Source organism: Abramis brama (assembly GCF_963993115.1).
Source record: "Abramis brama genome assembly, chromosome: 11".
In the NCBI taxonomy this organism is placed as follows: Eukaryota; Metazoa; Chordata; class Actinopteri; order Cypriniformes; family Leuciscidae; genus Abramis; species Abramis brama.
In genome coordinates this window covers 16,334,392-16,349,234 of record NC_139973.1, presented here as the reverse complement: position 1 = coordinate 16,349,234, position 14,843 = coordinate 16,334,392, and the positions used below count along the sequence as shown (strand labels likewise).

At 35.1% G+C, this 14,843-nt stretch overlaps 1 protein-coding gene across 4 annotated transcripts in view; it reads right to left on the bottom strand.

Annotated features, from left to right (window-relative positions):
• pde4ba (phosphodiesterase 4B, cAMP-specific a) overlaps window positions 1-14,843 on the bottom strand; it is a 160,154-nt gene that overhangs the window by 44,658 nt on the left and 100,653 nt on the right. Inside the window, exon 1 of one of the 4 annotated variants that reach the window (XM_084128314.1) lies at window positions 5,362-5,557. The exons of the other annotated variants lie outside the window; for them this stretch is intronic. Within the exon in view, the coding sequence (XP_083984440.1) occupies window positions 5,362-5,450 (89 nt within the window). The 5' untranslated portion in view covers window positions 5,451-5,557. Of the gene's footprint in view, window positions 1-5,361; window positions 5,558-14,843 lie in introns of those variants that run through there. 4 annotated transcript variants of the gene reach the window in all.

The following is a 14,843-nucleotide window of genomic DNA, read 5'->3' as shown; positions in this document are numbered from 1 at the left end:
ACGTGGAGCTCCGGCGTCTGATAACAGCAGCTAACACTGAATCAACATCCTCCTATTGTGCCCCTTTTTCCTGTTAGCCTCCCATTCACAACAACCATCAACAGCATGTGGGCTTTTCACACTGTGCTTAACCCCGGGTTATCATCTTTTTAAACCCCACAAAGCAACATTTCACACTTGCATTTTTAAAAGGGGGTAAGCACCTTTCTTCAAATTTCAGTCAAATTTATTTAGGGCAAACTGGATTGCACAGTCAGGAATCAGTGAGGTTATATAAACAGGTTCTCTTTAAGAAATACCATGCAAAGTCTGTACAACTGCTTTATAGGTCATTTCACAAAAGAGAAGTGTTCAGAAGTTCAGACTGTCCTCCTCTGACAATAAATCGACCACGGCCCCTAGATCCTGGAATTCCCTCCCTCTGACATCTCCGTGAAATTTCATCTCTTCCCATCTTCAAAACTAAATTATAAACACATCTATTTACTTGGTCATACTGAAGTGTTTATGTGTTCTGACTCTGTCTTGTCATTACAATCAATTTATCTCTCATTTTGTGTTTTCTTTTGTCTCTTGTGTTTCTGTTTGCAATGTAATGTGTCCCTTTTTTGGTATTTGTTCTTCTTGTTTGCAGTTGTTTCCTGTCATGCATTTTGAAGCATCCTTGGAGTTTATTTAAATGATTATTTTTTATGTTGTTATTAACAAAAAAGTCACAAAAGTACAATGCAAATAATCTTTTTGATAAGTGAGAGTGAGACACTGCACTACAAATAAGGAAAACCACAAGAGATTTTCTGATATGTTTCCTCAATGTTTCACACGCACAAGCAGCACACAAGTGAAGCAGCAGCATTTCTGCTGGGTTTCACAGTTGCGGCTCTAAACAGAAAATTATGTGATTTTTCAGGGTTGGTACATTGATTATTTTCTTTAATAACAGTCAAAACCCAATTCTATAATGCTTCTGCTACGCTGCAAGTGTGAATGACGTCCAGGAAGGGTGTGACAAGCCAGTAATTGAAACTTCTTATACTGTACATACGGTGTGAAACAGACCTACATTTGGGTAATTTATCTCCTTATGCTGTACATTCAGCCATTCATTGACCATTCATTCCACTATTATATAAAGCAAAAACTGTTCTTGACTCAACATCAATTGCTGGACAAAAGAAACAAATCAGATTACAAAACTAGACAAACACTTACACTGAAACAGACTGGAAGCAGTTCTTTTTTTTTCACTGTGAAAATCAGAGTGGCATTCTCATTGCACACTTTTTACAATATCCTTTCACTGGAAATTCTTTGTAAGAAACTTTCAGTGTTAGTCTGACTGACATCTTCATTGAGTCTATAGCTATCGTGTCTAAAGCAGAATATAGTCTGGGTCATTTGAGCTCCCTGGAGAAGTTAAGACTGAAAAAAGCTACCAGGAAATGATACCTCTGACCTCAGCTGTAACCAGTATCTCTGATTCCCATGACATTTCAATAACAGAGTTCATGTAAAAGGTGATAGTGGCTTTACATTGGGAGGAAATAAACAATTATAAAGTAGAACAAGTGTCAAGTGGCCAAGTTGACATCTTACAACACTTAAAAGGCCCACTGAAGTGCCTTGAAACGTGCAGCATTATTCAATGTGTTGACGTCATTTCCACTGATACAGGAAGGCAGGGTGGGACATATCAAACAGCTCCTCCCTCTGTACTATCGTGTCTCTGGACCTGAGAGGACGGTGTGCACGCTGTGGCAGTTCATGCGACTTCATTCGCCCCAAAGGAAAGCATATTTACACTGTCTAAATCATTCCCTATCCCCTATATAGTGCACTATTTATAATAGAGCTTTTATTTATAATATATAATGTAGGGGGCGGGACGCTTTAGATTCAGGAGAGCATTTGATTGGAGAGAAAATCTGAGAAGCTGAAGTGCAAAGTGATGTCATCAAAATCATTGATCCATACTTGTGTAAGTGAGACTGTTAGTTCTGAATGCTTATATCTTCTAAATGCAAATTTTGTCATTGTTTTGGAGCACACTAGCTTATAGTAATAGATAACAGTAAGGCTAATATATTCATACTAAAAGCCAAAAAACATCATTGATTTCATGGGGACTTTAAAGACGGTTTTCTGTGTTGTGATGATGTGGGATTTTCTCACTCTAGAATCTGTAGTTCATGATGAGTCATCAATGTTTGTGTCTTTTTTCCCCTAGAAGAGAAAGACTGCATTTTAAACCAGAACTAAATATCTACTAAATGTTAATAATGATGTCAATGTTTAGGAATACACTACACACGCACATAGACTGTTTAAAAAAAACGTCTTCACTCCCGTGTTATTTTAGTATTATTTATATACCATTACAGTATTTATTAATATTTTGAATATTATTATTATAATGAATTGTATTGAATATTATAATATTTTTATATTTTCAGTTTTCATATCTTCAATTTTAGTTTTGATAAATTTTGTTATGTGCTTTTGTCATTTTTATTATTTTTTTATACTTCTATGTAACTAATTTATTTTTATTTCAGTTTCAGTTTTTATTTTATTTAATCTTAAAAACAATTTTTTACAGTTTCCGTTTGTTTAAGCTAACAATAACAACACTGCTCAATGACTGGGCAAAACATATTTAATGTAAAGTGAATTGTTATCATCAACAATTTTGAGCTCAATAATACTTGACATCAGAGCTGACCACAGTGTAACAAATAACCCCTCGTTGTCTTAAAGCTAAGATCTAACATTTGTATGTGATTGTCTCACTTGTTTTCATTTGTAATAATTGTGCAGAGACAGAATATCATATGGTTATGAGGGCAGCTATTGAAAATGTTTTTCAGCAATTAAGAAGAATAAAGATGTTTGATGTTTATATTCTCACCATGCAACAAAAAGAGCAGGATGTTGTTTTCAAGTAAGTATCTAATTACCTTGTGACTGGTGTTGACTCACCGTCTAGCACATTCACAACACAACAATAGTTTATGTAGAGCTGATCCAAAAGATATTCTCTATTATCCACTTGTGTAAGTGTAAGTGCCACCACTCTAACAATAGAGACACAAGGAGACATTATAATGGGTTGCAAATCATAAAGATTTCTGTGTTTCAGTTCCTCTGTGTAGTGGAACTGATTGACAAAATAGACTTCACTGTAACACATGACCAATTCAATTATTACATTATCAGGCATCATAGATATTTTGTAATGCAGGATTTGATCATGTGTTTGTAGGGACTTTTAAGGCTGGAAAGTTAGTTAGCTAAGTTACGCTGGAATCTACTGCGGCATCAGAGGCTCAGAAACAGAATAGGGAAGTTCATATGAGTTGGTCCGTGAGAACATTCAAGGCTGTGGACCCTGCTTTAAATGACATTCAACAAGGCTGTTTTTCCATGACATATTTTGGAACAAATAGATGCCCTACTCTGGGGATGACGCAGTAGTTTTGAAAAAATCAGTTGGTATGCAAGTGAATGTTTGTTTGTGCCAACTTTAATAGTGTTAGGATTGTGTTTGGTTAGTTTCCATTGTGTTTTTTTTTTCTTTTTCTTGTTCTCGTTTTGCCTGTGTTCCTGGTCATTGCTAGTTTCCATAGTTAGGTGAGAGCGCAGCACAGCCTAACACTTTTTGACTTTCTCAGTTTGTGTAAATCAACTTGGGGTTCAGAGAATTTATTATTTCCAACACATTAATTTCACACGTCTAGTACAATTATGTGGTTTTGTTTCATTAATGCAGTGTATACTTTTTTCTTGATATACCCCGAAAGAATGGAAGTGAAATGTGACAACACGCCCCATAGGTGGGGCACGTTGTAACATGTGAGGGGCACATTGTAACACGACCATATGACAGCTTAAAATGTTATCTGATCTAATAAAAAAACATGTATACAAGACCAACTAAAATATTTTGTCAATAAAATACAATTATAATTTTTTTCTTAATTGAATTAATTAATTATAAACTATTTTTTTTTAGTTTGACAACAAACACAACACAGCTATACAGCAAAGTTCAAAACATAATATCTTTATTCACCTTTTTCTCATGGTTTCTCAATAGAATTCATAAAAGAATAGAATAGAATAGCATAGTTCTAATAGGGTCACATTGCAACGCAGTGTTACAACATACCCCACCTGCGCAACTGGGATCTGCTGGTTAGATCAGCATTTAAAGAACTATCTCAATTGTTAAGTAACAGATATACAATTAAAATAATATCAGATTTGTCTAAATTTTAAATAAACACAAAAAAACAGATGAAAAATTTACTTTTGCTGTGGTTAAATAAATATTCAGTGATATCTTTCACATTTTTAAATTTTGGCGCAATTTTTCTCTATATAGTGCTGATATAGCAACTAGTAATACACTAGTAAATACACAAAATCCACCCAACGTGGAGATTATCTTTGTTGGCATTTGGAGTCATGGGACACCTTTACACACCCTTCCCGGACGTCAGAGCATGCTGTGCATAAACACAGATGTTCACACACTCATTCATTCATGCATGTGTTTGACATTTAAAGTGCATATAAACACGCATTACAGACTGACACAACGACATATTCATAACTGAAGAAACAGTGCACTCACACTAAAATTTAATTAAATAAAACTGTTTCTAAACTTCTCATGTAAGGGTACTTGAACCCAATCTTTCTTTCCAATTAGGGCAAAATGTCATCTGGGAAGCTTATTTAGGTTTGGAATTGAGCTAAAACAGGTCTCAGGAGTGAAATTACAGTGGAGCTGAATGTATCAATTAATATCACGAGCACAAAGAGTGTGTATAACGCTTGATCCAATGCATGCACACAATAGACTGATGGAAAATGTACAACAGCTGTGAACAATTTTACTCTTGTATAAACACTCTCAGTTTACTTACAAACACACTCGCAAACTGCTTGAGCAACAACAAATCATCACAATGAACTAAAAAAGAATCCTAGAAAAAAGGGGGGAGAAAGAGAAAAAGTATAGAAAGTGTTACTACAGATGAAGATGTTTCAAAAGAAAAGATACACAACAGGAGATGACACCTGATCGTTGTGTGACAAGAAGAAAGGGACAGAAATTCGTGACATAGACAGGCGGATAGATGGGCAAGTACTGTCTCATATTTAAAGTAGTACTTAGCATGTAAATACATAGCTGCAGTGACCACATAAATAAGCCAGCAAAACAAAACAAAGAGAGAGAGAGAGAGAGAGAGAGAAATAGAGAGAGAGAGAGAGTAAAAGACAGTGTGTGAAAGCATGTGAACCAGACAGACTCAGACATAACAGAGACAGAAAAAAAAGGGCGTTATTTCTAACCTTAAGGTGGAGGTGTGCAGCCTCTTCACCACCTCCTCACTGAAGTCAAAATGAACCCTGCCTCTGTGGCAGGGCGACCTGCGGAGCATGGCCCTGAGACACACCGCTGTGCTGTTGAGCGTGCTCTAGTAGCGTCTCACCTAACACTTGTGCCCTCCCACAGAGCTCAACTTCACCGCACAGCCACTTCCTTTTGAAGTCCAGCTGCGCTACCACTCAACTTAGCTCTAGGCAAGAGAACGCGGCCGCACATGAAACCCGGGGCGGAGCTCGAAACAAGGACTTGGAATGTCTGAACAAATGCGAAGTTTCATTCCTAAATGTCTGCTGTAGACACAAACAAAAGATTTCATGGAGAACATTCTACATTACAGAAGGGTCGTTAACATGATTTTATCTCTTCCTGCATACCGTTCACACCATGGTTGGAATATATCTGAAGAAGTGTTTAAATGGTTTGGATCTCTTTGCAACCTTTTGAAATGAAACATTTTTTAGCTCAGTGATGAACTGTAGTAAGATTTATGAACTGTAATGACTGTTCAAAGCTTACATCAAAGCAAACACACACACACAAAAAGCATGAGCAATGACTACACAGAATTGGTATGTTATGCCATAATTAAATTGCTAATGACCATTGTAAGGTTCTAATGTATATAAACTGCTGAAATCAAACAACGATAAGTGCATTTGTTATATCAACACTCAAAAAAAAAATATTTTTTGCCTCTTGTTAAATTTAATGAATTAAAGTAAGCTAAAGTAACACGATTGTTTAATATTTTGTCACAACTTAATTTAATTGTGTTCAATCAACCTAATATATTTAAAATTTAAGTTTACTTAATTAAATTGTGTGAAAACTACAAGAATCATTTTTGTTGACAACTAACTGGGCAGTGGATCTGTAGTTCCCAGCCTGCTTTGCAAGGGACTGCATTAGGTAAATGGGGGTAAATTTAGGGATTAAAGTGTTATTTGATGTGTTTTTCTGTAAATGGAAAGATGTTGTTAGTTAATGTTAGTGTTTAATATTCAGTTATGTTAGAAACATACAGGACTTTCTGTAATGTTTTTGAATTTTGTGGTTACCATTATGCAGAAGAGTGGCGACTATGTTTAGTTTAGGGCTGTGGGCACTCAGTATACACTATGCATTAAACCTCTTTCACAGACCTGCATAAGTAATATTCAATATTACTCTGTAAAAAGTGGTTTTAATTTAATTGAACATTAGTAGCTTAACAAAACTTTATCTAGCAGTAATGACTAAATTAATTTAAGTACAACAAGATTACAATAAATCATTTCAAACAAATTAGACTTTGTTGGAAAAATGTAATTCATTTTCGTGGAAAAGTTTTCCTTAATTTAATCAAGTTAGTTCAACAGCTTATTTTTTTGAGTGAACCATAGCAGTTATATTACAGATATTTTTTAGCTTATCAGAACTGGTCGATGTTGGCATACTCATTTCCTCTAGTTTTACATTTCAATGATCTTTGCCCACTTATTTTTTAACCCCTAATACATGTAATAATACTAAATGTAATTTTTATATAATTTTTTTCTACTGTACAGTGTAATGTTGTGATGCCTAAATTCACTCAAACAATTTTTTTAATTGTTTTATTTTTATTTATTTAGACTTTAATTGTATGTATATATTAGTACATACATACTAATTTTATTTTTCTCTCTCTCATAAAGTTTATATATATATATATATATATATATATAATTAAAGTCTAATAATATATATATTTTTTATATATATATATATATATATATATATATATATATATATACATATATATATATATATAGCCTATATATATATATATATATATATATATATATATATATATATATATATATATATATATACATATACATATTGTATATATATTTATATAGTATTGATATAGTACCGGTTAAAAGTTTGGAAACATATTTTTAATGTTTTTGAAATAAGTCTCTCAAGCCTGCATTTATTTGATTAAAAAATAAAAAAATAAAAAATTATATCGTGAAATATTATTACAATTTAAAATAATACTTTTCTATTTTATTATAAAATATAATTTATTTCTGTGATGCAAAGCTGAATTTTCATCAGCCATTAACCAGTCTTCAGTGTCACATGATCCTTCATTTCGCATCTGACAGAATTTTTATACCTTTGCATCTTTCTATATGGTATGTTTTGTCCATATTAGATATGGGTAAAAATATGAAAATAATGATCAGCTAATCACATTTGCCAGAATTTTAATATCAATGCATCCTTATTTAATATATACCGGTAGTATGTTCTTTCCATACTATATGTGCCTGTTTGCATAATAGTTTGATAGACAGCTAAAAGACTCGATGAGTTTTAGACTCAGTTTTAGTGTTTAGAGTTTTATTAGCCAAAACGTTTTTTACTCAAAAAGATAAAGCTGATAGTTTGTGGTTGAAGAGTTTTATGTGGAATTAGTCTCTTAAACTGTGGTCACATTTACTATGAGCACACAAACTTCCGACCAAGTAACACTGCAAAACATGCAGCTTTTCAGTGTGTATGTATGTTATGTGAATTATGCCAAAAGGTCACTCTGTGACGCTTAGATCCTCTATTGGTCAAATGTCTAAGTCCTATTTGCATTCATTCACAGGTCAGAGGTTATCATATTTGAACTTTGGTATGCAGTGGAAGACAAAACTGCATGAGCTTGCATTTCCGGTCTTGCATTTCATTCACATGCATATGAATGCAAATTAATAGAGAACCAAGTATAGGGTGAAGGGCCATGGCTTTATTTTTTAATGTTTTCTGTTTTGTTTCAGAGCATGTGGAACATCTAGAACATTAAGTTTCGTAACACATAGTAAAAATAGTACCATCGATGAGAAGAAAATGTGTTCTGTGTCATAGGATTACAAATCACCCCAAGCTTTAGTCATCACATAAAATCCCTTAAAGATCACAGATCTGTCGTCATCGTGAACTGCTAAGATGCTTACTTGCCCATGATGGGAAATTAAGCTGTGAAGAGACACATGAAGTTAAGCAGAGTAAACTTCGACACAAGACAAAACAATTCACAAGTGTGAAGTCTGAGGTGACAACAGAGCAGACAATGGCAGTGCAGGGGAAGATCTGTCTGCAATACAGCTGATGATAAAAGTAAAAGAAAGAATGAGTCGAACAGGCGGGTGTGAATGCAGAGGATGACTCAGTGTGAAATAATGTCACAAAACTGCCTGTCAAAACGAAACAGTAAACAATATTCGTCAAAATCTGTCCAATATAAACATATAAGAACCTAATAGATGCAACCCATGCAAAGGGACATGGCTGTTAAGAGATAACGGGTTGATAGTGTGCAGAATTACCAACAACATTGGTAAGAGTGCCAAAAACATTTAAAACGATAGTACAGCTTACTGGCCACTGGATGGCAGCATTTTACAAATAAAGAAAACCGAGACTCGGGTAAGATTTAACTAATCTAATAAAAACCTTGCCTGTTGACTATTTTCTTGTGATTATTTTAGCTAGTTAGTATAACTAAGTTGAGGAGAGAGAGATGATGAGTGACTAATTCATTTAAATGAATTAATCTATTAAAATGTAACTAAAAATAAAAGGATGACTCAAAATGCAAGTAATATTTTACAACCTCTGACTGTCCCTGTATTTTTATTTGTTCATTTCATAATTTAGACTTTTATTTTACTAGCATTTGTTAAAAATATTGTGTAATTCGCATGCTTTGAAATGTTTTGATGTAACTTGTAAAATGCAAGAAACATTTCAAGTAAATGTAAAATGACAAATATAAGAAATGGCCATTGTTTATAGAGTATTATAACAATTTAGAAAGAATCAAGGGACTTTCTCAAAACTGGGCACAAAATAAAATACCAAAACGGTCTCCTTTATTTAATTCTTTCAAATATTTTCCAAAGTTAAGAACATACTGTATCATTAACATACTTCATTTTACTTCTTCAAAAATATAAGAAAATCCCACTTTACATATTTCTCACACATTAAAGATACGCAAGTGCAATTGTTTTATGGTACTGAGAATTAATTAATTAATTGAGAATAAAAATAACATCCTGTATGTAGAAATGCAGCAGAAAAGAAGTGCTGATCCTAGGACACTCATCTCTGGCAGTGCGAACAGCAGTGACTAACCGTCTAATGCTACAAACAGGTTGAGGAGAATCCAAACAGTCCAGAGTCTCTAAGCAGACTTCACCTACTTGGTTACTTTGAGCCGTTACTTACATCTAACCTTCATACTTGACACCCTGATACCCGAGTAGTACTGACACGCAGGAGATTAAAAGAGGACCGCAGCACAGCAGTTCTCAGTTCTAATGTCATGGGTATTTTCCTGATGGTGTCTGGGGTTGATACTTTGAGGTGCTTAAGTAACCTGATTACAAATTATCCTTGATTATAATTTTCACCTCAAGTATTCTACAAGAACTATTGAAGAGAAAATTCAGAAAACATGAATTAGGGTAAAAAATATTAGAATTAACTTTTTTCTATGGAAAATGTGTGTTTTTTGTTTGTTTTTTACTCTTTCTCGATAAAGTATCATGTAGGCCTACTGTACAGTAACTCAGTACTGTCAAAAATGTATAAATTAATTTATTGGTCTTAAAAACCCACGACGCATCATGTCAAAGTAGGTACATAATATGCATTCTGATAAACTGAACTTGTGAGTCTGAATCTGATGTCTGCATGAGGTGTCAAATAATTCATTACTGACGCATAAAAGACTGAATAAATGTATAAACCTCAATTAATATTCTGATCTCTCCACTTACAAAGCAGTGAGAAAGCAAAACTGACTGGGAATCATTCTGACCAATATAAAACATTATTTGGGGGACATGGGGGGTTACTTTTTGGATTATTGTGCCCAACATATTTTCTCAGATTTAGCCTATAGACCTTCTGCACCACTCTATGATATAATTCACTGATTCATGTGACAAACTCACTCTCTTGCTTCTAATCAAAGAGCACAGACCTCTGTTTACCTGCTCTGTCTAATTCAATCTAACACATCCAATAGGAACTGCATGCATCTATTTGATTCCTTCACAGATGTGATGTCCTCTGACAGGTGTAAGACAGAGGACAGCCAAGGAGAAAGAGAGAAAAAAGGAACAGTTAAAGGGGTAGTTCACCCATAAATGAAAAATTTACTCACCCCCATGTCGTTCCAAACCCTGTGAGACTTTCTTTTTTTGTGGAAGACAAAAGATGATATTATGAAGCATGTTGGTAACAGTTTTGGTTCCCATTGACTTCCAATGCGTGGACAAAAAAATACAAAAAAAATACAATGGAAGTCAATGGGAACCGAAACTGTTTTGTTACCAACATTCTTCAAAATATTATTTTGTCTGTACTCCACAGAAGAAAGAAATGCACAAGGGAAGGGTGAATAATTGATGACAGAATATTTAATTTTTAGATCCATAAATGAAATCATCTTGTTTATTTAAAGCCATTTGATAACTGCATGAAGCGCACAGTGAAATGACTTAAATTTTACTTCAGAAGATTTAGAATATAGAGCACAGCAAAATGATGGTCAATAACTAAATGATGTTTCATCTTTAGGTGAACTATTGCTTTAAAGTGAGCACATTTGAAGCAAAAGAAAGTCAGAAAGGCTATAAGAAAGGGGAAGAGGTGATAAAAAGAAAATAACTGGTGGAAATGTGAGAGGGCAAGGGGAAGATGAAAGGACAGAGTAAGGGGTGATCTCACCAGATGGGCACAGGTAAGGAAGATGGAGAGGTGAATGGTAGAAGGCAAAAGGGCCTGGCTCCCACTGTGAAGCCGGCTAGCTGACAGCCCAGCGGACCCAATCTACACGCTTTCACTGCTCACTCTATACAAGCTTTTCTGACTGGAAAAAAACACAGGATAGCACTTATGCTCCAGCTACTACGCTAACAGCCTGCTGATCATAAAAATAACACATAACCACTTCTCATCATGCGTACTGTATTCCATAATTGAGCAAATAGACTGTATTAAAACACTGGGATCAGTTCCATCTGTAATGCAGTTCAAATCTCACTTAGGTAATAGCCTAGGTTAGATGTGGAAGTGGAGATAGGGATGTGGAGCTGTGAATTACATTTCAGGTCGATTTGAAAGTGGCTGAACTGGGAATGAGAATGTTTTAAACGTCAATGCACTGGCAATGAGTTCAAATGCTCAGTATGAGTTAAATATGTAAGGGATAATAAACCCTGACAGTATTCAAGGCTTGTACCACCCTGAATATGCCATGAAAATAAAATAATAAAATGTCACTAAAATATATTTCATATATTATTTTATATTTTAAATAACATAGGAATTTTATTTAAATTATGTTTATTCAAAATATATTTTATTCAAATATAAAATTAAAATAAAAGCAATAAACAAACTTGACATGCTAAAATCATGGCCCTAAGCTGCCCACCTATAAAAAAATGTAAGTACAATCAACTTGGACGTTTAAGTCATTTCAATTGAAATTACATTAAAACAATTTGTTGAATCTTGTATAACTTATTTGCTAGAGTTACAGCAATGTAAAAAGATATGTTGTCATAACTTATTGGTCATATAATTTACAGTTAAATTACAGTGCATTAATTAAACAAAGGTACTTTTAGATGGTATTTTACTTCTAAAATATTTTTACTATGGCATATATATGAATCAGCATGTCTGTTACACAAGACAGGAACGAGAAATCCAGGATACGGACAGAAATTAAACACCAGGAACATCACGGAAACGCTCAGTAATGCTGTGGAACACAAGTCAAGACTTTGCACTGAGAGAATGAATTGACAGGGTTTATATAGGGTAGGGTACGTAAACAAGGTAATGGGTAGTGTTGAGTCTGAGCAAAGGATGATGGGTAATGTAGTCCATGACAGAGTGACAATAGTCTGGGGAGGAGTGCCCTCTGGTGGCTATCAAGGGTACTCCAGCTGGTGATTGTGATGACTACAATGTGTTCATGCTTGATTGTTAAAAAAAACATTATTTTCCACATATTTTTACAGCTCCTCTCTCCCCAGTCTGGGGCCTTGTCCACACTAAGGCCCCGTTTACACGTACATGGTTATTTTGAAAAACGGAGACATTTCCCTTCGGTTGTGCGTTTCCCCTCGTTTACACGCAAACGGAGAATTCGCCTCTGAAAATGATTCTTTCTAAAAACTCCGGCCAGAGTGGAGATTTTGGAAAACTCTGTTTGCACGTTTGCATGTAAACTGAGAAAAACAGAGTTTTGGGCAGTCGACGTCACAGTATGCGACAGAACTTGCACTGCGTCAAAGGTGCGACCTATATTTTCGGGATTCTGATTGGCTAACATGGGCTTGAGCTTCTCGTTACACTGCCACCTACAGGTTTGGCATGCTCTTGACGGCATATACACGGGTTTGTGTTATGAACACTTTTCTGAAAACGGAGAGGGTGAAATGTCCGTTTATGAAAATAACCGGCCACGTGTAAACGTAGCCTAATACGTTTTCGTTTGAAAACGCATCCTTTTCTCTCCGTTTTGGCCTTCCGTCCACACTGAGACTGACACTTAGCGCGTGTTCGGTAAATGTCCCGCCCCTCCATAACCACGAGCTCTACTCAGATGTTAATTAACCCGTCAATTTCAAACCAATTCGAGCCTGATTCAGACTCTGTCATGTTAACTAACAAAAGGATGGTGCAGAACGGATTTCAAGCACGTATTCCACAGGACTTTTCAGAGTGGTATGTTGTTTTTGCAATTTTCTTATACGAATGTTATCCACCATTTAACGTTAATCACATTTGTCAGAAAACTATGGTAATACAAACAGTAATCAATCACAAAATCATGGATAATTTTCCTAAAGGGCGGTGAATAGTCTTCCAAAAGCAAGAGCTTACAAAAGCTACAATAAACACTACATCTACAGTAATGTTAACGTTAGTTAGCAAGCTAGTGGAGGCAAAGCTTTGCCCTTCGTTACATCATAGCTATCATAGCTAATTAGCTATCATAGCAACTAGAAACACAACTAACGTTACAAATAATAAGACATACTTACAAGTTGTGATCCATAAACCACAGATTGTCCTGACAAAATGGGAACTGCATTGTACTCTGTCTGACTGCTGTTCTCGGTAAAACAAACATGAAGTTATAATGTTCAGGAACCATGTTTAAAATAAATTTTAACCACTCTTAGCCGTTAGCTTTAAGACGATCCTTTTCAGCGTTGGAAAAAACAGTGACAACACTCTTTTAATCTTCTCTAGCAGCTTAACCAGGCCTCGCCAACTTTTTTTGCGTATTCTGTGGGCGGGATTATTTAAATTAGGTCGTATTTATGAGTTGAAAGCACATGAGCGCCACCACAATGTTGTAAATACCAGTAGGAAGCTCGGGATTTTCTTTAAAGGTATAGTTCACCCAAAAATGAAAATTCTGTCAGAAATCACTCACCCTCATGTTGTTCCAACCCCGTAAGGCTTTCATTCATCTTCGGAACACAAATTAAGATATTTTTGATGAGATCTGACAGCTGTCTCACTCCTCCATAGGTTTCTATGGGATCGAAACTTGCCGGCCCAGAAAAGTTATTAAAGACATTGTTAAAATAGTCCAAGCGACTACAGTGGCTCAACCACAAGTTTATCAAGCGACGAGAATACTTTTTGTGAGCAAAAAACAACAAAAATAACGACTTTTATTGAACTATTCATTTTCGTCTGTGTGGGCCTGAATGAATTCACGTAGTGTAACAGCGCAGCGCTTCTGAGTTGTACGTCACACGCATCACACACATACGCGCTGCGCTAAAACACTACGTGAATTCATTCAGGCCCACACAGAAAGACCAAAAATAAAAGTCGTTATTTTTTTGCGCACAAAAAGTATTTGTGTTCCGAAGATGAACGAAAGCCTTGCGGGGTTGGAACAACATGAGGGTGAGTGATCACTGACAGAATTTTCATTTTTGGGTGAACTATCCCTTTAAGCCCTGATCTTTACTAGTTGGGGACATGTCAGTGAGAAAATGGCGGAATACCACAATACTAAAAGGTATTTAGCAGTAAAATTGTCAGGCTTTTCTATTAACAGCGCAGTAAGCTAATTGCCTGCTCAGAATATGATGGCATTATAATATAACAATGTAATATGTAACAATAAAGTTAGCAGTGGCTTCATAAATTAATTAAAAACATAAAAAAGCAAAGCACACCTGATGGTCATTTCTTTGTTCTTCATTTTCTAGAAGAGTTTAAGAACCTTGCTGTATTTTTGTGTAATTAATTAAGAGAAAGTACACCGCCATCTTACTTGAATGCACCTGTTGTCGTAAACGCGACTTCCCACCTTGTAAGTACGAACTTCCCAGGAGGACTTGAACGCACCATATGAATTGTAGTCCAATCA